Below are 24689 nucleotides of genomic sequence, written 5' to 3'. Positions count from 1 at the left end.
GCACATCAATGCCTGCTCAATGTACAGTTGATTTGTGGATTGGCAATCCCACCCATAAAGCCTCCTAAAACCATGGGGGAATGTATCATGTAATATAATAAACAGCAGTCTGATAGAATGAAAATGAAACAGAGATGCTGAACCATTACAGTGAATGGATGCTTTGCCCATAGCATGTGCATGTGACTTGAACTCTCAGCTATTATGCTAGTATTTTTGCTGTTTTGCTGTCTCTTAAACAATAAAATTAACTGCTTCAGTTTCTTTGTCTGATGGAGTCATTAAAAATTGTGTGTAAATGCACTTTCTCTTCATGCAGAGACCTACAAATTACAGAGTGCACCCACAATTTGGGGAACCTTTTACAAACAAAATTTGGGGAACCTTTTACAAACACAAAAGATGCGAGGCACGACTTTAATCTCAACTGCCACACTATATCTATTGTGATATGTAATTTTCCCTATTGCAAATGATGTTTATGTCAAAGACAGATATTCTAGCTTTAATTATGATTAAGCAATTCTTGCTCTTGCCTCATGTTTACGTATTTGGGTAATGAAATAATTAAGAGTGTCAGCAACAGAAAGTAAACAGATCATTTCTGGGGGTGGGGGGAAATCCAACTTTGATGCCTAATGAAGCCTTCAGATTATAAAAATATATGAAATGTGAGTTTCATGTCTTAAACTTTTTTAACCTTGAATTGGAAATGTGAGGGTGCGGGATAAGTACCTATTTTGGATGAAAAGAAAATATCTGTAGACAAATTAGGGTGGTGTTGTTGTTTTTTAATCAAGGTTTGTAATAATCTTGCATTTTTAAAGAAGAGTAATCTTCTCTGCCACATCGTTACTGAAATCAAAAGGAATATTAAGAAAAATCCATCCCAGTGGGGTGCTAGTTTTGCAGCTGTCTGGTTTGGGCTTTTTTTTTTTTAGCATGACATGTTTTATATATTAACTGCAAAAGAGAAAGACAAACATGAATCACAAAGTAAAATGTGAATTCTCAGGAACCAAAAGCCCAAATTGTTGGTTAATTTTCATATTAATTTGAGCAGTTATTTCTAATCACAAGGATCACTATCATTCTGTTTATATAAATGTAAAGTTACGCATTTTCAGTTACTAAAATCAATGCTTGCCATCACAGAAAATTAGTGGGATTTTAACAGAAGAAGAGTTGGTTTTTATATGCCGACTTTCTCTACCACTTAAGGGAGACTCAAACTGGCTTACAATCACCTTCCCTTCCCCTCCCCACAACAGACACCCTGTGAGGTAGGTGGGGCTGAGACAGTGTGACTAGCCCAAGGTCACCAGGCTGGCTTCATGTGGAGGAGTGGGGAAACAACAGTTCACCAGATTAGTCTCCACCACTCATGTGGAGGAGTGGGGAGTCAAACCCGGTTCTCCAGATCAGAGTCCACCACTCCAAACCATCGCTCTTAACCACTACACTTTGCTGGCTCTCAACTGGAAGACTATATATTAAAAAAGAATGTAGAAATCCTCCCAAAAACTGGCCCAAGTACCAAGATCTCGTCAAGCCCTAACCCAGATCAAGATGGTTTAAAAAGATTCGGAACCTTCTCATCCATGGTCAGATCCTAGCCCACTATTCCCTTGCCCAGAGACTGGGTCCAGTTTTAAGGTATTTGAAAAGAACCATTTCTGTCTTTCAAACCTGGTGCCTATTACCAGTTGTTGAATCCCCTGCCATGACTGGTAGCTAAGGCTGATCAGATCCCAAGACCCCGATAGGAGTCAGGGATAGAGGGATAAACATCCAATAGTGGTTTATGTGGGAGGACTCTGTTTCACTCCAGGCATGAAAGGGAATTTGTTCCCCCTGTCATCTTATTATTACATCCTTGATAACTAACCCTGCAAGTAAAAACCTGATGCCTGATAACTGGCAGACATCAATGTTAAAGAAAGGGATTGAAAGATGTGACGCCATGGCGCCCACCAATTTATTTCCTGGGGCCTGCTTGCTTTTTGAATCACGAAGGTAAATTCTAAAGTGTTTTCAATGGAACAGGGGGAAAGGGGGAACTTCAGGCTACATTCTACCAGCTGGCAGATTAGGAAATCACTGATCTCATCCTGGACAAGCTGTGCACCCTTGGTTTGGCCCTAGACTTTCTTTTGGCTCTGGCCTTGAACATACTTTCTGTGGCTGCACAGGGAGCAGACCCTGTTTTTTCTTTGGAGCCTGAAACCAGAAATCTTCTTCTCATCCCCAAAAGCAAGAGCTAGCCTCCCCATGCCCTGACCTGGATGGCCCAGGCTAGCCTGATCTCGTCAGATCTCAGAAGCTAAGCAGGGTCAGCCTTGGTTAGTATTTGGATGGGAGACCACCAAGGAATACCAGGGTTACTGTGCAGAGGAAGGCACTGGCAAACCACCTCTGTTAATCTCTTGCCATGAAAACCCCAAAAGGGGTCGCCATAAGTTGGCTGTGACTTGAAGGCACTTTACACACACACACAGCCTCCCCACAGTAGCCATTTTATTGTTAGTCTCATCCCCGTGACAGCCTTTTTTGAGATGCTATTAAAGACCCTTTCTCTCGATTCCTAAAATGCCAACTGGCTTAACATGGGACTCTGGCCTAATGGAACCATGGCTGAGAACTAGTGGGCTGTGGTGGAGTGTTGAACTGGGGGACCCAGGTTCAAATCCCCAATCATTTCCTTTCAGTTTAGCGTCCTTTGCAAGATTGTTGTGAGGATAAAGTGGAGGAGGTGAGGACCCGTATGCCTCTGTGAACTTCTTGGAAGAAGAATGGGATAAAAAAAATTAATAGAGGTGAATAGCCATTTAATTTCTTGGGAAAATTGATAATGTCAGTGTTCATGCAATTGGAAGCTGTAGAAAGGGTTTTTTGGGGGGTAATTCTGAAGACTGCAATTGGATATGTATCTTATGGGGGAAGAGAACCGAATACTTAGCAGAATAAACCCAGAAGCCCCTAGTTCCAGTCTCACCCCCACAGTGAACTAATGGCACTGGGTCCTACTGGGGAGGAAATACAATATGCCAGGGATTGTTTGGGGCAATGTGGACAGGGGTTACAGTGAAGAAGAGGACTGGGTGGGGTCAAGAAAAAAAGTTGGTAGGAGTCAATCTAGTAGGTGGCCGTAAATAACCTACCATCTCTTATCCATCCACACTTGCAAAATAGAAACCTTGCTCTGTTGGCCGGATTATTGAAACGGTATATGTAGCACATCCCGAATACTCCAAAAGTGCTAAATAGATTACTGTGATTAAGCCTGTTGTTCGTGCGTCCCACCTGCTTGGAGATATTCGTGGGGTTATATATCATAGAACTGGATGACGAGCTTCCCCTTGCTTTTGCAGTCCACACAATCAACCCATATGGAGATGAAGCGGGCAAATGAATTATTTCGGGAAGTTGCAGGTATTTTGTTTGCTGGAGAAAGCTCTTGTCCCCTTGACTCACTCGTTTGACTCAGTCCTGCATGGATGCAATTGCTTAGCGACCACCGAATATCAGCGAAGGAAACCGGATCCTCCTCCGAGTCCATTTGCAGACCAATTGCTTAGAGATCTGGCATTCTTCCAAACCTTTCAGGCTCTTCAGGAAGTCCTTTTTTTTTTTTTTTTTTTTTTGCAGCCCACCCAGTTTAAGGAGGAGGAGGAGGAGTGACAGCTCCCATTCCACTAAAAGCGCCGGGAGGTGAGCTAAGAAGTGCTGAGGTCGCCTGGACTGGATTCCCCTTCTGGGGAAATGCCGTGCTTTTTCTTTGGCTAGCGCCGGGCTTTCCCTCCAGCGGGGAGCCAGCTCTCCATCGCGGGCTGGCACTTCAGCACCACAGACCCTTGGACAGCGACCCGCAGGACCCAGGCGCCTGGGCTGGGGTTCTCGTCAGTGCGATGCGGCTCCGCGGCAGGCCGGGGTCACCTTGCAGCAGGCAAGAGCGCGCAGCCGTGAGACCGCAGCGGGGCTCGAAGCACTAGGGAGGATGGGGGCTGTAACCCCGCCGCCCCCCGGATTGCCAACCCTCCTGGAAGCTGCCGATCCCTTGGTGGTTCCAAAGCCCTCCGCCGCCTGCAAGAGGGAGCCGGCCCTGGGATTCCTGTAGAGAGCTTGGCGCCTCCAGCGGGGACAGAGTACCAGCCGGAGGGACATGTTGGCACTCGAAGCGAGGGTCCTGGCCCAGCGGAAGCAAGCGATGCTGCGCGATCCGATTCTCTGATGCGCCAGGATGGTGAGTAAGGACCTCTCCCCTGCCCCGCCGAGCTTCAGGCTTGCATGGCTTTAAAGCGCCGTGGGCTGAGAATGGCACATATAGTGATTGGGGGTGGGGGGGGGGAGGATGCCAACCGATTTTGGAAGAGGGTGTGTGTGTACCAGCATAGTTCTGCTGTTCTTCCAGGAAAAAAAGAAGGACGTCTGGCTTCTCAATCTGGCATCCCTGTTATTCCAGAGGAGCAGCGGGTGTCCCCTGTTGTTGCAAAAGTAAACAAGAGTCTTGTGGGTACCTTCAAGACTAGCGTATTTTTATTCTAGCGTAAACTTGCGAGGATTAGAGCCTGTTTGGTCAGGTGCGACAGCGGCGTAATCCTGATCGTGGGAACAGGACAGCTTTCCGAGTAGTGGCTTCTGGGCTCTGCAACCTGTAGCTGTCCTGCCCTGCTTCACTGACGGAGCCAGACTCCTATTAGATCAGACCAACAACTCCTTGTGCCAACAGGCGGCCATGGACTCTTGCTTCTGACGTAGGAGAGTCAATATTGCAGGTAGCAGGACCATCTGCTCACCAGTAAAAGCTATGCCCATGGGTTTCTCTGCTCCAAACAAAGAAAGAGCTCTTTGGTCAGGAAAAGCTAGAGTGTGGATCATACAGCTTTTTCTATGCCAGCCTGGGCTCCGTTTTGGTGGCTTAGATGAAGCATAGCTCTGCAGAGGGACAAGACTCATGGAACCTCTTTATATAGAATTTACAGTGCAATCCTAAGCAGAGTCACACTGTTCTAAGCCTGTTGATATCAACAGATTTAGGAAAATGTAATTCTGCTTAGCATTGCTCTGTTAGTGACTGGTGGATGAATCAGGAAATCATACCAGAAGTGTGTGTGTGTGTTAAATGCAGTCAAGTCACTTCCGACTCATGGCGACCCTATGAATCAAAGTCCTCCAAAATGTCCTGTCTTTGACAGCCTTGCTCAGATCAGAAATAAATATTATTTGTTCATTTGGCAAGCTTGCTGGTCACTTCGACTTTCTCTCTCAAAGTGCATCCAAAGAAAAGGACAGAATCTTTGGATGTTTATTCACCAAATCTATCTGATAAAGTAGGTGTTTACACAGGGGAGTTCATGTCAAAATAAATGTACTGAATATTGTCGAAGGCTTTCACGGTCAGAGTTCATTGGTTCTTGTAGGTTATCCGGGCTGTGTAACCGTGGTCTTGGTATTTTATTTCCTGATGTTTTGCCAGCAGCTGTGGCAGGCATCTTCAGAGGAGTAACACTGAAGGCATCTGAAGATGCCTGCCACAGCTGCTGGCGAAATGTCAGGAAATAAAATCCCAAGACCACGGTTACACAGCCCGGATAACCTACAAGAACCAATAAATATACTGACTTTAGCATTTATTGGAGGTGGGAGATACAGAAGTTTGGGATAATTTCAAAAGTGGATCTAAAATTAAAAGGAGCCTTGTGAGATCATTTGATGGGTTTCTTGGAGCATAAGCTTCCTTCGGCTAAAGCCTGCTTTGTTAAATGCATGAATGGAAAGCTCCATCAGCAGAATGATATCTACAATAGTAGTGACAACTATTAACAATGGTTAAAAAGCTGTGAAATGCAGGAGATATATACCTGGTGACATTTCTATGGGAAATATTAAATTTCACATGAAACTGCCTTATACTGAACCAGACCCTTGGTCCATCAAAGTCAGTATTGTCTACTTAGACTGGCAGCAGCTCTCCAGAGTCTCAGGCTGAGGTCTTTCACATCACCTACTTGCCCAGTCCCTTTAACTGGAGATGTCGGGGATTGAACCTAGGACCTTCTGCATGCCAAGCAGATGCTCTGCCACTGAGCCACAGCCCCTCCATTAGGGTGGATTGGCCATGAAGGCCACAGGGGAAAATCCCACTGGGCCTTTGGCCTGAGGGGCACTCTACCTGCTGGGGCCACTCCAGCTTGGGAATCACCACCCCCATGCTAGGGCCACCCTGACCCAAAGAAAGGGGCAGGCTGGAGTCCCCATTGCCATCAGCTAGAAGTACACAAAAGGAAGCACCCAGCTCACACTTGCCATGCCCAGCACAACAGAGGACATGGATGGCCCATCCTTCACCATGCTGTCTAGCTCTGGCCTCTCCATGGCCCAACCTCGCAGTGGTGAGGGATGCACCCACCCAGCCTGGCAAGGGAAGGGCCAGGCTGAACCTCACCCCACCCAGCCTCATGGCTTGGCCAGGCAAAGGACACTCAGGGCTGGCCCAGCATGCTTTCCTTCCCTCACTTAGGAGGGCAGAGCAGAGGTGGCCAGGGCAGGCTGAGGATGCAGCCCTTTCCCTGGACCATTTCCCCCTCCCCTTCCCAAGCCACCCATTTTCCATGAATCTAGAATGGTGTCTGAAGTACACTGTATTCTGAAATACTGTATCAGGGTCAACAAGTCATGCAACACTCCACAAAAAGCACACCAAACAAATAGTAGTTTATTTACATCCTGTCTTTCTCCTTAATGGGGACCCAAAGCGGCTTACATCATTCGCCTCTCCTCCATTTTATCATCACAACAACCCAGTGAGGTAGGTTAGATGGAGAGGTCACCCAGCAAGCTTCCATGGCACAAGTGGGGATTTGAACGAGAGTCTCCCAGATCCTAGTCTGACACTATATCACTAAAATGGCAAATTCCCTTCTTCTGACTTTAATGGAATACTTGAGTTTCTTGCTTGCTCAAACTGCCGGATCAACCCTTAACTGTTAGCACTGCTGAGGAGTCCAACCTTAGCAGCATTTACTCAACAGAAAGGCACTCTGATGTCAATAGAAGAAGAACAGTTGGTTTTTATATGCCGACTTTCTCTACCACTTAAGGAGGAATCAAACCGGCTTACAATCATCTTCCCTTGCCCTCCCCACAACAGACACCCTGTGAGGTAGGTGGGGCTGAGAGAGTGTGACTAGTCCAAGGTCACACAGCTGGCTTCATGTGTAGGAGTGGGGAAACCAACCTGGTTCACCAGATTAGCCTCCGCCGCTCATGTGGAGGAGTGGGGAATCAAACCCTGTTCTCCAGATCAGAGTCCACTGCTCCAAACCACTGCTCTTAACTCCTACACCACGCTGGCTCGATAGGGTTCATTACCAATTTGCTATGCTCTGAATTGTCTTTTTTGAGCCCTGCAAGTAGTTGAATACACTGCATGCATGAATACTTTGCATGGATGTATTTTTATTTGGAGACAATGAATGTGGGAAATTTGTGGCAGCCAACCAAATCACAAACTGAAAAAGATTTTTTTTTAAGGAAAGGGATTTACCTCTTAGTTCTCAAAACAACTTGCACAACCAACCTCTGAATATGTACTCAGAAGGCATCCCAGCACAGTGGGACTTTACACATAAGTACATATAGCATTGTGACTGTGAAGTCCAAATTCTATGCATATTTAGTCTAAGGTTGGTTCCAAATTATTGATTGTAATGTACTTTCCATTAAGTCTGCAGGACTGTAGCATGTAGCCTGGCCCTGTCTATAATTACTCTAAAGCAAGCCTTGGCAACCTTGTTGAACTTTGTGGGCACTTTTGGAATTGTGATAAAGGGTACTGGATACCCCAGGAAAAAATGGCTAGATGTTAGAAGCCAAGAGCGCTCTTATGATGGGGGTGGCACTTCCTGCAGACTCAGAGGTGATGCCCTTCTGAAGGATGACCTGCACCAATGAAGCAGAGAAAAGCCTGGAATGTCTAATTGCTTTGGGATCGAGGAATTTTGGGGGAGAAGCAGGTGGGCATCATGAAATATACCTGTAGACATCATGGACCTATGGGAAACACTGTCCTATGTCCTTGTGATTTCAGTGGGACTCATTCTCAAACAAATCAGCACAGGATTTCAGACTTCATATGTCCTGGAGCAAAAAATTTGGACATAAATAACAATGCCCATATCCAGAATATATCTGTTTTGGGGGTGCTACTGCATCAATCTCTGTTGCTAGGTAAGAGATTGTGGAGGAGTCCCAGAGGGCTCTTTGCCAGTTCTTGGTTCCTAGGCTGTGGTTATAAGAACATAAGAAAGGCCATGCTAGATCAGACCAAGGCCCATCAAGTCCAGCAGTCTGTTCACACAGTGGCAACCAGGTGCCTCTAGGAAGCCCAGAAACAAGACAACAGCAGCAGCATTGTCCTGCCTGTTCCAAAGTACCTAATATAATATAATATAATATAAAATAATATAATCATGATGAGAGCAGACCTGTCCCCAGTTATACATCCAGATTTGGTTACTGCAATTCATTCTGAATGCTGAAGAACATCTTGAAGCTTAAGCTGGTTCAAAAGAGGCAGCTAGTATCTTTCCTGGAATCCACCATGATGAGCAGATGTATGAGGCCATGTCAGCTTTATGAAGGTAAAGGTTTCCTGTGCAAGCACAAGGTCATTCCTGACCCATGGGGTGACGTCACATCCCGACGTTTTCTAGGCAGACTTTGTTTATGAGGTGGTTTGCCAGTGCCTTCCCCAGTCATCTTCCCTTTACCCCCAGCACGCTGGGTACTCATTTTACTGACCTCAGAAGGATGGAAGGCTGCGTCAACCTTGAGCCAGCTACCTGAAACCGACTTCCGTCGTGATCGAACTCAGGTCATGAGCAGAGCTTGGACTGCAGTACTGCAGCTTTACCACTCTGCACCATGGGGCTCCTTATTTGTGTCTGAGCTGGTTTTGTTTTTCCACACTGGGACCGGAAAGATCACCTTCACCCGTGGGGCCCTGAAGACATCAAATGGTGGTGCCCTGCTTTGTAAGCCTATACTGTCAGAAGTGAGACATGGCAGATGAATATATATGAAGTGGCCTTGCACTGAGTTAGATCATTGGTTCATTTAGCTCCTTGCTGTCTAGGCGGAGAAAGGTCTTTTTGAACACCTGAGACTCTTTCACTAGAGAGTCAAGGGACTGATCTTGAGATCTTCTGCATGGAAAACATGGACACCTCCATTAAGTCATGGTCCCTCCCTTTCTTTAGGTTCCCCTTGCTGTAAAACTTCCTTCTTGGCCTCCTGTTAAAACTTGCTTACTCATGGCTGTTTCCTTTTTCATTAATTCTGTCTGGTTTTGTGTATATTTACCACTAGTAATTTATTTACTGCTTTACTTCTGCTGTGTTTTTATATTTGTTGTAAAAATTCTGTTTTGTAGCCCACTTTGTGTACTTGACAAAACAGAAAAGCAAGGTAACATAAATACACAATTTAGGAAATAATCCTTAATGTTCAGGACTAATTTTCAGCGTTACTTTTTGGTGACTAAAAATGTCTCTATGTCCTCACTGGATAACAGGCAGCTCGGGGTGTGTGTGTGTGTCTTGGAAATTATATGTGGAAGGGGAATATAACCATTTCCACATGCAGCATGAATCTGATCCGAATCCCCATGATGTTCTTTCACAATAATAATTGCTGGTGATCCATTAATGAATCTTATAGTTTTTCTAGTTTGATTAGGGTTTCTAATTATGGGCTGGAAAATGCCTGGAGATTTCGTAGTGCAGCCTGGGAAGGGTGAGGTTTGGGGAGGGGAGGAACATAAGTGGGGTATAGCGTCATAAAGTGCACTCTCCAAAGCAGCCATTTTCTACAGGGGAACTCATTTCTGTCATCTGGAGATCAGTAGTAATTCCATGGGATCTTCCGGCCCCACCTGGAGATTGGCAACTCTATGTTTGACCCTAAAAGGAAGTACACCTTAATACATATGAGCATACAGGATAGGGGTTATTGGGCAAATGCAAAACAAAGGCCAGTAGTCTATGGATAGTCAGAACAGATACTAAAATGTAGGATGTTTTACTGGACATTTGCAAATCAAGGCCCATTACAATCCTGGAGCAGGTGTTTATCATGAAGATAGTTTACATTCTATTACATTTTACATTCTATGGCTACAATACCTGTTTATGCAAAAGTAGAGTTCTGTATTCAATAAAAGGAATCACTAAGCTCATAGTGTTGTAGGAAGAATTTTGAAATCATTGATTGAATTAAAATGCTTAACTGTCAGGGTTGGCAACCTCCAGGAACTAGCTGGAGATCTCCTGCTATTACAACTGATCTCCAGCCAATAGAGATCAGTTCACCTGGAGAAAATGGCCACTTTGGCAATTGGACTCTATGGCATTGAAGTCCCTCCCCTCCCCAAACCCTGCTCTCCTCGGGCGCCACCCCAAAAACCTCCTGGTGGTGGCAAACAGGGTTCTGGCAACCCAAAGCTAAAGGTCTATATACCATTAATAATCTTACTTCAAAAACTATTGTACAGTGTCGGTTTTCAAATGCCTTGTACTCAACATGCCCATATTTAGTGATAATGTTTAGCATTTGATTCAGTTATTTATTTCTGTTTGAACAATGCAAATAGCAGAAATACCAGTTAAATAGTATTAATTTCTGCACACTATGCGAAACTGCATTATTCTAGAGGTCTTTTCTGAACAGGTAATAGGGTTGCACTGCACACAACGGTTTATAAATTTACTTGGATAAATGATTAGGGACTGTGGTCTATACTGCTGTGTATAGCTTAATGCATGCAAGATGCTATTATGTAATTTTTGAACTGGTAATGTGTCATGTTAATACTTATGCTATGCTTCATTTCCTTTTGGTTGGTTCCAATCCTAATGCATTGTTTATTGAATGACCCATTTTGTTGATTGTACTGACTTACTAAGTGTAATCTGCCTTGAGTCACTGTGAGAAAGGCAGACTATAAATAAAGTAAGTAAATAAAAACACACACTTCATATTTACAATTTATTTGCATTTAAATATTTACAATATTTAAATATTTACAATATTTAAAATGTAAATTACAACAACATGAGGATTATCACTAGAAATCAAAGGAATTTGACAAGAATTTTTAATTCTATAATAAATTCCTCATTGAGTGTGCATTTGGCAAATCTTTATTGTAACAGTCAGCGACCATTTCATGCAATAGACAGAAATACAAAAATGATCCAGTGTCCTATAATGAAGTGTTATCATCTTTCTTTCTCATACATTTGCTCTTGCAGTATGGCTTCATAAATACCTGCCTGAAGTCTTTGGTGGTTGAAAAATATGGTGAAGAAATATGGGAGAAATTAAGGTAATCGATCTGTAGAAAAATTAGTCATAGTCTTTTGGGGCTGGAAAGCCATCAAAGGCTTTCTAGCAAAACTTCACTTTGTAAGGAGAATACAGTGACCAGTATGCAAATCAGCCCTGCTCTGGATCCAAATGATGAGATTTCAAATGTCCCCTAGTAGTCTTGGAGAAAAGCCATGGTGCACTGGCAAAGCATAGTTGCCTCTGTCTTGGCCTCCATTACAATTGGTCCTGACCTGACGCCTCAGATGAAGCTTCATGGGCTCCAGGGGTGGCCAGGAGCCCTGGAATTTTGTCCCCTTAGCCCATGATAGAGCAGTGTGGCACAGTGGTTAGTGTTTTAGACTAGAATCTGGGAAACTCATGTATGAATCCTCTCTCTGCCACGGAAGCTTACTGGGTGACCTTGGCCAGTCATTTTCTCTCAACAGGACTGCTGTTGTGAGGATAAAATGGAGGAGGGGAGAATGATGAATGCCTCTTAGCGTCCTCATATGGTAGAAAGTGGGCTATAAATATCTAAATGCTAGCTGCCTTGGTAGCCCTTGTGAGGGCAGAAAGGCAGGATAGAAATTTTGGAAATAAGTTAGAAATAATCTAGTTTTGTGTCAAAATTGTGATAGGAAGGAGAAGAGCTGTGAGACAGGGAGGGGTGAATATATAAATATACCTAAAATGCCCTGGGCTACTGTTGCTAAACTATACCATTAAAAAGCACTTGGAAAGTATTTTTGGGTGAAGCAGCACTTTGCAAATATAAAGCATAGCTCTCTGGCTGTAAGGGAAAAATGGCCGTTTAAGTTGAACAGCTGCGAGAAAGAAGGAATAGACAACAAATCAGATTCGATTCAGAGAATCACAGCCTTTTTAGGCTCCCCCCACCATGAACATCTGGGAACACCCCATTTTTATTAAGACTGAGGCTGCTGCAAGTGCCTTTAGGCAAGGAGTACTTCAGCAAAACAAACTAGGGAGACAGAAGGAATATGAATGAGGTTCCATCACTGGAGATGATTCTAAAACAATATGGAGACAAAAAAAGAGAGAAAGCGAGAGAATGCCTTGTCATACAAGGCAATGATAATTGCCTTATTTGTTAAGCAAATCAGTTTAGAATGGCATGCTGTTGGATGAAGGCTTTTGTGACAGACATGTTACTTTCTGGTGTGGTGCCTTAAACAAAAGCTATTACACAGGAATGAAGCCGCATCATCTTTGCAAGTTATTACAACTAACAAGCCTGAAAAGGAGTCATTAACTGAAACAAAAAAACATTATCATCTCTCCCTCTTGCTCTTTTGTTTGCTTCAGAGAAGCTCAAAGGAGGCGTTCCCTGGACTGTAATGGACTTTAAATAAGGGCCACACTTCCCAAAAGATGCACCATGTCAACATACTACATTAACCATCAGCAGTTACTTGCGTCCTTTATGTGATGAAGAGCAGTTTGCCAGTAGGTGTACGTCAGCCTTGCCCATGCACTGTTCTCTTTCTGGCCTCATATACAAGACCAGATAATACCAGCTTAATCTAACAGATGCTATGCTACTGTGTATACCAGCTGATTATAGTACATGTCTACTGGACATGTAATGTTTATCTTTACAAAAGAACAGTTAAATATTTTGGTGGTATGTTATTGGTAGCTAATCTACTTAAAATCATGGATACACATCTCCTCACTAGCTGGAGTATACAGATACAGTTCTCTTCTTTCCTAAATCCTAAACACCTTCACTGTGCACTGTAAAGAAATTCAGCTGTACCCTTCTTCACTATCCCCGTGTTTCCACATCCAAGGCAGATGCTTTCATAAGGTCACTTCTTCACAGAGGAGGAGGAAAATTCATGTTGTGATTCCTTGTCTCTTCCAAAAATAGTTATGCAAACCAGCCCTCAACTCAATGGATTCATTGTAAAAGTAGGAATTTCAGGGTTTCCCTACCAGCCCCACTTCAAAAAGGTCATCATCTCAGTTAAGCGTTTTGTGATAGTCGTGATAGTATGTATTCTCTTACTGAAGGGGGGAAACCTCTGATTCTATTGATGTCTTTATAAGAAACAATGAATTTTTGAAACATTTCTCCCTAAACATTGATTTTAATCACCAACAAAGGATAGAAGTTACTGTGCTGGGTAAAATCACAGAAGTCCTAGCTCAGGTGACCAGATATCTAAAGTGCAGAAACAGAAAAATAATAGGAGGATGAACCATAGAAATGTTGTAGTTATAACAGTGTCGAGAAACATTTATTTGTATTACAGAGTCCAAACTGGAGTAGAGGATACATTTTTGACGTATGAAGTTTACAGCGATGAGATCACAATGCAGCTAATTGACAAGGCATGTGAAATGTTGGGTATGTACTTGAATGCTCTCTTTTATTTAAATGTTAGAATCTTGTTTGCATTGCAATTAATATCAAAAGGATGGGTGGTGGTGGTCAAGAGTGCACCTTAAATCAGGTTCAGAGGCTTAACTGACTAAAAGTGAGTTCGTATCACTAAAGCTTGGTAGATCTGTGGTGTTAATGTCTGTCCATTTTACCAGATGTTCCTCCAGATATGGTTCTGAAGCAATTTGGAGAATACTTCTTCGAATTCTGCAAGCGATCAGGTTATGATCATATGCTTCGAACACTGGGAGGAAATCTCTATGAATTCATAGAAAACCTGGACGCTTTGCACAGCTACCTGAGTCTTTCTTACCAGGCAAGTGAATATAAGTTCTCTTAAACCAGTAGAAATGTTTGTGTACTGGATCTGAACTAGTAGCACATGCTATCATGCTAGTTTCTTCAGACTACTATGTTGCTTCCTGCCTGGGCATGAAATCATTGGCCACTGAAGTTTGTTTAACTGTTTGTTAGATTTGAAGCCAGCTGTGGTTGCTTCCATGTGGAGGTTTTACTCTATGCTCCTTCCCTCCAACTGCAGTAGGGTTGTTGTTGTTGTTTTTCTGGTGGAGGGGCTGATATTGCACATTGCTATTTCCTTCTGTGCCTGTAGAGGGGTGTGTGACTTCGTAGTCTGTAGTAACTCATCCAGTTAGGTCTCAGCCTGTTGAGGTTTGTGGCTCAAGTCCTGGGAGATAGAACAGAAAGGTAGCTATGTCCTCATGTTTCCATATGCCTGTCAGGGAAAAGCTCATAGAGACCTCTGTGTATGGTCAGCAGCTCAAATTTGTAGAGATAACACTCAATGCATCAATCTGAATGTTGAAGGAATTTTGCTGGGCTGAGTCTCAGTAATCCCAGAAAAGAATATCTCTGTTTTGTGGGTTGCCGTATTACCCAGCTCACTCACAGGCAGGCTCTGTAACCAGCGCCACCTAATACTGACATGCATATGTTCTGGACACAGCCGGTGCATGTCATACAAAATTCACTGATAAGTTATGTGAAATTGTACAATAGCTTTCCCTTCACAACTTTTGGGAAACCCGTTTATTTTCTTTATCCATTAAAACTGTGAGCATAATATTTAGTGCACTTTGTTTGAATTTTTTTGAGCCCCACAGCCAAGTTTACATGAAGTTTAATTAGACTCACAAGCTTTCAGTTGGCTCTGTCTGCTTTAGGACCAAATTGAGCAATGAACTTGAAAATAGGGGGTGTTCACTATTTACGTTTTGTGTGTTTTTCAGGAAATGAATGCTCCTTCATTTAGGGTAGAAAAGAATGAAGATGGATCAATGCATTTGCATTATTACTCGGACAGAAGAGGCCTCTGCCATATTGTTCCAGGTATGGAGTTTACTTCAGGGGTGCCGTTTGAAAGGTGCAGTTTTTAGTTATCAGATCAATATCTTCTGAAGGTCCAGAGCTCTTCATTTACTTTGAGATAGCCAAGATCTCAGTAGAGTTTTGCATTTAATCTAAAGAATTAAACTATGTGTTACATTTTTTCCTGTGTTCATCTTTAAGACCACCCTTCCCCCACTGTCTGGGGCTGCTTTTCCAGTTGCACTCTGAACTGCTTTTACCCCTTCTGGGAAAAACTCAAGGGGACCCATATTATTTTCCCTCCAGGGGTATAAGCAGCTTAGAGGTATGTTTGGTTTGGTTTAGTGAGAAAATGGCAGGGGGTGAAAGGGTTAAAGAGCCCCCCCCCCTCATTCTTTTCTTTGGAAACCCAGACCCAGATACTGCACTTGGAAAATAAAAGGCTTTTCGAAAGGAATGCAGAAGAAAACATAACAGGTAGTTTGTCTGAGTGATTTATGGCTGGAGCATGTGTCTTCATAGGAAGCAACCCCTGTCCAGAAGTACGACTGTAGTGGTTTGCTGCTGTCATGAGTTCCATGATTCCACATTACACTAGTAATATGGAAAAGCATGAAGACTCACAGTGTGATCTCTGTGCTCAACAATGCTGCCTCTTGGCAAGGGAGGTGAGCGCAACTCACAGGGTGGCTCTGCTTGGTGACACCCCTGTGCCCCTGTGACAAATTTCACATCAGACAGGTGGGAAGGACCTAAGTGTTGTCAGGCTCTGAGGTATCACAGCCTAGTGATAAGATCACAGCTCATTCACTCCTGAAATGCCTTTGAAAGACGGGCCTTAGAGAGCTGCAAACTCACCATTTGGCTGCAGTCTATCATGTTTTTCACACCAGTCACCTCCACTTTTGTCATTACCGCAGAGCCACTTCGCACATTTCACTTGTAATAAATGACCTGGTTTAGTCCTTTTTGGAACCCTAAAGGTTTCTTCCTACTGTCATGGAACACCAGAGAGGCATGAGGTGCCGTACCTGACACACTGGAGAGCTGCTGCCATTAAGAGTAGGCAGTACTGATCTTGCTAGATGAATGGTCTGACTCTGGATAAGGCATATTCCTGTGTAAAGTATAGATGGTTGCAGCAGACCTCTCCAATATTCTCAGAACCATGAGGCAGCATCTTTAGGATTTTAAACAGCCAGAAGAGGACTTCCCCATATTTGGTGAGAGCCAGCGTGGTGCTGTGGTTAAGAGCGGCAGACTCTAATCTGGAGAACCAGGCTTGATTCCTCACTCATCCTCATGAACGGCAGATGTTAATCTGGTAAACTGGGTTAATTTCCACACTCCTACCCATGAAGCCTGCTGGGTGACCTTGGGCTAGTCACAGTTCTCTCTGAACTCTCTCAGCCCCACCTGCCTCACAGGATGTCTGTTGTGGGGAGGGGAAGGGAAGGAGATTGTAAGCCGATTTGATTGTTCCTTAAGTGGTAGAGAAAGTCAGCATATAAAAACCAACTCTTCTTCTACTAGTCACTGCATTGTGGATCTGGGAATAGCCTGTTCAGTATCCAGTTTAGCCTTAAAAAACAGCAGCAGGGTGGGACTGATGTAGATTAGGGCTGCAGCACTGGGGGATTGTTTTAAATTCCCTTGAACTGTTTCCCTGACCAAAAGCCTCCCCCCAGAGCAGTTAATTCCATTTCTCAGGGCCATGACCCCAGTTCATACTGCTCCCTCTTCCCCGGCAACTGCTTTTTAGTATAACTTAACCATTTTGGGGGGGGGGGGAGTCAGTCATGGATCCCTCCCAGACCTCAGGTACTACCTCCTAGTTCTTTATTTGCATCCATTGTAAAGCCCTTTCTGTCATCTTTTCAGCCTTCATGTTGTTGGAAGCCTTCCATGCATTTTCATGCCTTGTCAGATCTGGTTGATACTCTGAACCTGCAGAGACAAATGTCATTCTCTGCTGTTGGTTCAAGTGAAAGACTATCCAGGCATCAGCAGACTTGACTCTGGGGGAAAAAAACCTCTTTCATCCCCCTGTTCATCTTTTGCTGGTCTCTGCCAGTTCACTTGCTTTGAAACTCTTCCCTCAGCCCTGGGAAATAATAGCCTGGATTGTGTTTTCCTAGTTAAACTCTTAGAAGGAGAAGACAAACAACCCATCTTATCAAAATCCATTGCTTTGTTTTCACTGATAGGTCACAAATATCACAAACTCTCTTGGTATTATAAATTCAGATTTTTTTTTGCATTTTTTTGCATTACTGTACATTGTACTCAGAAGAATAAACACTCCCTGTAAGTGGAAAACGGGGAGGGAAGGCAGCAAGGTATAGCCCAATCTTGTCAGAACGTGGAAGCTAAGCAGGGTCAGTACTTGGAAGGGAGACCATCATGGAAGACTGCAGAGGAAGGCAATGGCAAACCACCTCTGCTTCTCACTTGCTCTGAAAGCCCCTTGCTGGGGTCGCCATAAGTCAGCTTTGACTTGACAGCACTTTACAGACCCACACACACCCAAGTGGAAAATGAGTACAGCCTGCAAAAGTCTAGGATATTGATTTGCTTCCCAGTGTGCGAATTTGTAATTTGTAGGGAGGGTTTTTTTTTTTTTTTGCGTATATATCACAGCTGTGGTAGGGCCTATTTTACCACTATCTCATTTTGCTCTGTGCATAGACTAGGTTTCACATAGACAAACTCACAGTGTAAATTTACCATTCTAAAGAAGAATCAATTGAAATACATTTTTAGAAGTCACTTTAACATCACAGGGTAAAGACAATGGCTTGGATCCAGTGGAGCATTTCCACCTGCAGAACATAATTTTCTCAATTTCCCCCTCCTGCTGCAGCCCAAAATGTTCCTGAGGGTTCAGTCCTTCCAGCAGTGTAAAAGCTCCTTTGGATTAAAGCCAATGGCAAGCTTCCATGGAAGAAGTCTTTACTCAAGGTGACTTACTCAGACATACTTCTGAAGGGCCCCATGCTTTTGTGTTGGTATCTTAACAGACCACGGTATTATGTATGTATTCTTCCATTTAGTAGATATGCAATTTTTTAGGAATGTCAATTTAGGGACTGTAGAAAGATTGGGTTCTTCTTTTGTTCCAGGAATCATTGGTGCAGCTGCCTTGGATTTTTTCAACATTGAGATTTCCATGGAAATAGTAAATCAAACAGAAGAAGAAGAAAGAACAGGGAAAAAAGAACACATTGTATTCCTTGTAACACAAAAGCCTGTATTTTCATACAAGAGGAGAAATAAATTTGCTCCCTCCTTACATTACCGTTCAAGTTTTGGAAAGCAGGCAGAAAAGCACCTCGATAAAGAGGTACTGTGTTATATATTTTTTGTATGAAAACTTTGGCAGAAAAATTATATTATGAAAAACCGAGACATTTCTATTTAACCCAGAGCAGAAAGGCCTACCAAAATTTCCCTGCTCGCTCACCCATCAATTAACAGTACATTTATTTATTTATTTATTACATTTATATCCCATCTTTCTCCACAATGGGGATCCAAACCTGTTCACATAGTTCTCTTTTCCTCCATTTTATCCCCACAACAATCCTTTGAGGCAGGTTAGGCTGCACATGTGTGCCTGGTTCAAGGTCACAAAGTGACTGTCCATGGCAGAGTGGAGATTCAAACCTGGGTCTTCCAGATCCTAGTCTGACACTATAACCACTACACTACACTCAAACACTGAAGGTAAACCTACTTAACACAGGTGTCTTCCACTCCAGTTTTGGCTCAGCATGGGTGCTATTGTGAAGTGGGCTTTTTACCTGATTTGACACAGCACTATGGTGCATTTGTGTACGTCCCAGTTTCCCCCTGACATTTCTGCAATCTTTACTAAACCTGCAGTATTATGATGTTTTTGAAAAAATAACAGCAAAGCCAGGGGGGAAGGGAAAATCCAGATTCTTTTCTAGTCTTGCCCACATTGGTGCCATTTTCCTTGCCTCTTTCCTCCATGGCAGTCATTCCCTCTCCCATGCCACCCCCCCATTTTTTTCAAAATCAGTAATTAACATACCCCTACAGCAGGCTGGAGCAGAGAAAGTGTGGGGAAACCCGCCATGTGGAATCTCTTTTGTCACCACACTTCATTGGCAGCTGCAGTGGCAACAAGGAAACTAGAGAATCATCATTGTGTGGCAGACTCCAGATTCTTAGGTCAAGAGTTTTAATAGAGGCAGCTAAAAAGAATCCTTGACTGAGTCACTGAACTCAGTAACCTGAACGGCTTGGCAGAATCTCTCAGGTGTCTGTAAATTGGGCAGCTGTAGAGAGTATCAACTGGATTATGGCAACATCAAGGAAAGGCAGAGTGTGCTGTCCTTCTCAGTAGCGACTCTGGAAACCCCTTCCCGTGAGATTCAAGTGACTTATCAACTAGTTTATGCTGGTTAGTGAAACAGGCTTGAGCTCTTTCAGCCATCTTGGTTCTCCAAGCAGACAAGTTCCTAAGCTGGACAGGATATCTGGCACCATCCAATAGGGAAGAAATCACCATTCCTCTCTCAGGTGAATAGTTCCTCAAGGCTTTGGCTTTGCTGTCTAGCTGAGCCAGGGTGGGAAGCAGCCATGTGTTACATCCAGTGATCCCCCAAACGATGGCCTAATGTTATACAGTAGTAACTCACACTTTGCATTCCCCATTTGTGCTATTTATTTACTCATTTAGAGAATGCATATGCCTTCTCTCCAGAGACCTGCTCAAGATGGCTCACAAGTCAAAACACAATCATGGTATCATAGAAAGAAGATCAATATTAAAAACAAGCCATTAAAACCAAGACGGAACAGCACTGTTTAAACACCAACATGCTAACTGTGGCCCATCAGCCTTGATGGGTTGCTCTCTGAAAACATTGTTAGAGTACTGCAATAGGTGGTGTGGCATTCTTAAAAAAAACTGTGCATGAAGAAATCATGGCAGTTTTAAAGGAACATATTGACAGGGCCAGCCCAAGATTTTAGTGCCCTGGCCCAACTATGACACTGATAAGCCCAATCAACAGAGAAAAGTAAGTAATCTAGAATTAATTTTTTATTTACTGGGCATTCATACTGAACAATGTAACCATAAAAATGCAGAAGCTTTTCAAAAGCCCTCCGTATTTCACCATGGCAGCTACAGAAGACTGGCGTCAACTGTCCTGGAGAAGCCAGTTAAAGCCAAACGTCCCTCCAGGCCAATTGAGGTGGCTCCCCTAAAAAAAGCAGTCTTTTTAACTTAAGAGTTTTAACTTAAGAGTTCCAGGCTATTTGTACAAATGTGGATACATGCTTACACTAGGAAGTGAAGCCCATGGAAAATCTCCACTGATAGAAAGGATCTGCCTCTCAGTGGAGCTCTATGTCCTCTCCCCCCTCCCACTGCCCTCCCTCGAAAGGCTGCTCCTGGAACAGTTTAAGGGGGGAGTTGGTAAAAACCATTGCCGTTCGGCAAGTGGACATTTTTCATGAGGTCCAAGCCATGAGTTACCAAAGTGTCTGAAATATATCACAATGCACATTTGATAGTAAATGTTCAGTGTATTCCTAAACACGAACACTTGGGAAGTAAATTCACTGAACTCAATGGGGCTGGCCTCTGTGTAACTGCAATTAGAATCGCACTTGCAGCTTTGAAATGCAGATTAGAATGCAATTAGAATTGCCGCTTTAAAATACTTGTGCCTTTCATTATTACTATTATGTTTATTTCTTTGAGGCAGCTCCTGTGCTTAGCATATTTCTCATTTTTTAAACATTTTAGTGACTGTGTTGGGTTTATTCTACAGGATCTTGAAAGAACCATGAATAAGATCAGAGACAAAACCAGTCTAGCTTCTGCTTGCCCTGTCAAGAAAAGTCACTGGGAAACAATCAGAGGAATTGTGACAATAGGGAAAGGTAAAAAGTGATTTCATTAAAAAAAATTGCGGCACCCATTTGTGTGATGGCATTTAAAACCCAGGTTTTGTTCCCCTTTTCTAGAAAAGGCTACTATTTCACACTGTAGTTAAACCACAAGGTATAGTATGATTTAGTATCTAAGCACTAAATGTTTATGCTTCATAGTTAATAATCTCAAGCTGTTACCTTCAGAATGGTCCTTTGAATCCCAAATGGTCCATTGCCACCAACTACCAAAGGTTCTGTGGATATTTGCCTTCCATTATGCTGGTATAATCCAAATCTTGGAGGTGGCAGACAGGATCCTTTAGACTATTTCAAGTCAGGGTTGACGGGAAGGGTGGTGGTTGTCTGTAGACCCTGGTCACCTTGGAGACCCATTTTGCTAGGCAAATAATTTAATTTGCTTTCATGTTTCATTTGGGTTTTGTTTAGGTAGTGTGAGACCATCCAGTGGGAACCTTTGTTTGAGGGTTTGTGGTGGCTCTTGGTAGCCATACTTTAGGCTAGTCTAGAATTTCACAAATGTGCTTACCCAGTGGTGGTCTTAGCCAATGGGAAGCAGGGAACTGTCTTTCCTATGAGGGGGGAATCACTCAAATACACAAATTCCCCCATTATCCTGCTTGACTGCTGCTTTGTATAAACAGGCCGCAATTGCTGTTCTTTGGCAGAAAATTTAGTACAAGCATACCTTGGAGATATTGTGGGTTTGGTTCCAGACCACCTCAATACAGTGACTATCGCAATAAAGCAAGTCACACACACACACACAATTTTTTTTTGTTTCCCAGTGCATATAAAAGGCATGACTACACAATACTGTAGTCTATTAAGTGTGGAATAGATTTATGTCTTTAAAAAATGTACTGTAATAATAATGAAAAAGTTTTAAATAGTACAAGAATTACCAAAATGTGACACAAAGACATGAAGTGAGCACATGCTGTTGGAAAAATGGCACCAATTGCTCAAAAACGCAATATCTGTGAAGTGCAATAAAGCAAAGCACAATAAAAGGAGGTATGCCTGTACTTTAAAGAGCCATGCATGTTCCAGTCTTTGCATAACTTAGACAGATACAAGTTATATCAAACCTGGAGAGAGTATATAGTCCCTTATTGCTATTATGTCTGTAATGTTCACAGAGCAGCTGAAAAGTCTTACAATGACATTAACTCATATGTTGCAACTCTACCCATTCAGCCCCTCAGTTAAAACTCCAATACGTGCTTTAGTCATTTCCCCTTGACTATTGCAAGAAATCAGAAGGAGATTGAGACTGGGAAGGGCAGCCATGAAGGAGCTAGAAAATATTTTGAAGTGTAAGGATGTGTCACTGGCCACCAAGACTAGATTAATTCATGCCATTGTATTCCCTATTACCATGTATGGGTGTGAAAGCTAGACAGTGAGAAAGCTGATAGGAAGAAAATAGATTCCTTTGAAATGTGGTGTTGGAGGAGAGTGTTACAGATTCCGTGGACTGCCAAAAAAAACAAATCAGTGGGTTATAGATCAAATCAAGCCTGAACTGACCTGAGAAGCTAAAATGACTAAACTGAGGCTATCGTATTTTGGTCACATCATGAGATGACAAGAGTCACTGGAAAAGACAGTCATGCTAGGAAAAGTTGAAGGCAGCAGGAAAAGCGGAAGACCCAACAAGAGATGGATTGACTCAATAAAGGAAGCCACGGCCTTCAATTTGCAGGATCTGAGCAAGGCTGTCAAAGATAGGACATTTTGGAGGACTTTCATTCATAGGGTCGCCATGAGTCGGAAACGACTTGACAGCACTTAACACACACACACACACACATTGCAATCTTCTTCCCAACTTTCCTCTTTCACACTCAGTCCTCTCATCTTTATCTAAAACTCCATGGCCGGTGTGGGGTAGTGGTTAGAGTGTTGGTCTAGGATTTGGGAGACCAGTTCAGGGCCCCAATCTGCCATAAAGCTTGCTGGGTGACCCTTGGGCCAGTCATACTCTCTCAGCCTAATCTACTCACAGGGTAGTTGTGAGGGATAAAATGGAGGAGGGGAGCTTGATGTATATCACCCTGAGCTCCTTAGAGGGAGGGTGGGATAAAAATGTGTTACAAAATAATATATAATTCTCATCTCCCATTGGCCAGTCAGCATGGTGTAGTGGTTAAGAGTGGCAGACTCTAATCTGGAGAATAAGGAAGTCTGCTTGGTGACCTTGGGCTAGTCAAATTTCTCTCGGAACTCTATCCGCCCCACCTACCTCACAAGGTGCCTGTTGTGGGGGAGGGGGGAGAAGGCAATTGTTAGCTGCTTTGAGACTCCTTACAGTAGAGAAAAGCAGGGTATAAAAACCAACACTTCTTCTTCAGTCCAGGTGCCATCCCTTCACTGGCCTCCCATTCCCTTCTTTATCAGTCACGATCTCCTTGTCATTACCTTGGAAGATCTCCATGGCCCATTATCCTCTTTACTTCTGAATCCTTTGACATCTCTTCTCTACCTTCACTCCTCCAATTCTACCACTCACAGCTGTGACCTTCCCTTGCTGCCCTCTCTGCATGGAACTCCTTCCTTAAACATACAGCAGATCCTCCGGAGTTTCATAGCTGAAAATAGGGATGTGGTTGCAACATCTTTATTCTCATGCCAAGTCAACCACCATTACCCTGTTACATGTTGTTTCACCTGCTGAAGGCTCTACCTGTTGAATGCTGTATTCATTATCTCTGCAGTGGTCTCTCTACCACTGTTTTAAAGCCAAGAGGATTATAGTTATCTGGTTGAAGATATACGTTATCAGTCATTCAAAGTATACCAAAATAGCTGCACTGTTTTAGAGTTTCATGCACATTTACAACAAAGGGTTCTAGAGCTGAATCCATTCTTTACTCAGAGATTTCACCTCCAGGGATCCTGGGGAGAGAAGTAGAACCATGGAGAATGCTAGCTCTAGGAATTCACACATTCACTACATGTTAAAAAGGCCAAATGAGGGGCAAACTAAGGACAGTGAATGGTGCTACTGATTCCAGCAGTGAACCACAGTGAGATTATTACCATCTTTGTTCATATTGCAGGAAGACTTCTAAAAGAATATGATCCTGTCTATCCTAAGACGCTGTGGATAGACCCCAAGACATTCTGCAATGGGCTTCCCTTCCATATTGTTTTTGATGAAGAGGTAAGGAAAAATAACGACAAGTACCCTTTATGTGAGCCAAACTTCAGTTACCGAATGCACCAAGCTGTGTCATGGCTGACTTGATCCTAGGATAACAACCACTTAATTCATTGCTACCTCTGATTTCTTCAAGGGTTGAATCAGAAGCTGAGGTTGGTTGAAAGAAAAAGAAAGAAGCTCTAATAATAAAATATGCAGTTGTTCACTTCTAGACAAGACTGAGATGCTCTTGGCCAGGAGATCAGGTTGCACTCCCTTCAAAAGGGTTGCTATTGTGTGTTCAACTCTCATTTGTTGCCCATAGTACATCGAACCAACTTTGGTTGGCTTTCTAGTGCCACTTCTTCTTGGAAAAATGAGATTTGGTCATGGTTATCTATGGTTTGATTACATCCAGATTAGTTTACTACGTTTTAGGCCTATGATGTTTGTTTGTAACTTCAGTTGTTCCAGAAAGTGGCTGTGAGATCAGTGAACTGA

At 43.1% G+C, this 24689-nt stretch overlaps 1 protein-coding gene across 1 annotated transcript in view; it reads left to right on the top strand.

Annotated features, from left to right (window-relative positions):
- Positions 1-1963: 1963 nt before the first annotated feature.
- The window catches only part of LOC130478257 (guanylate cyclase soluble subunit beta-2-like), a 34262-nt gene continuing 11536 nt past the window's right edge, over positions 1964-24689 (top strand). The window contains exons 1-11 of the mRNA XM_056850407.1: positions 1964-2016; positions 3649-3711; positions 4047-4243; positions 4412-4494; positions 11313-11386; positions 13650-13744; positions 13936-14096; positions 15031-15130; positions 18232-18452; positions 20920-21031; positions 24106-24209. Of these exons, the coding sequence (XP_056706385.1) occupies positions 1964-2016; positions 3649-3711; positions 4047-4243; positions 4412-4494; positions 11313-11386; positions 13650-13744; positions 13936-14096; positions 15031-15130; positions 18232-18452; positions 20920-21031; positions 24106-24209 (1263 nt within the window). The remainder of the gene's footprint in view (positions 2017-3648; positions 3712-4046; positions 4244-4411; positions 4495-11312; positions 11387-13649; positions 13745-13935; positions 14097-15030; positions 15131-18231; positions 18453-20919; positions 21032-24105; positions 24210-24689) is intronic.

The sequence above is a fragment of the Euleptes europaea genome, chromosome 5 (assembly GCF_029931775.1).
Source record: "Euleptes europaea isolate rEulEur1 chromosome 5, rEulEur1.hap1, whole genome shotgun sequence".
NCBI lineage: Eukaryota > Metazoa > Chordata > Lepidosauria > Squamata > Sphaerodactylidae > Euleptes > Euleptes europaea.
The sequence above is the reverse complement of the archived record's forward strand: the minus strand, read 5'-3'. Positions and strand labels throughout refer to the sequence as shown.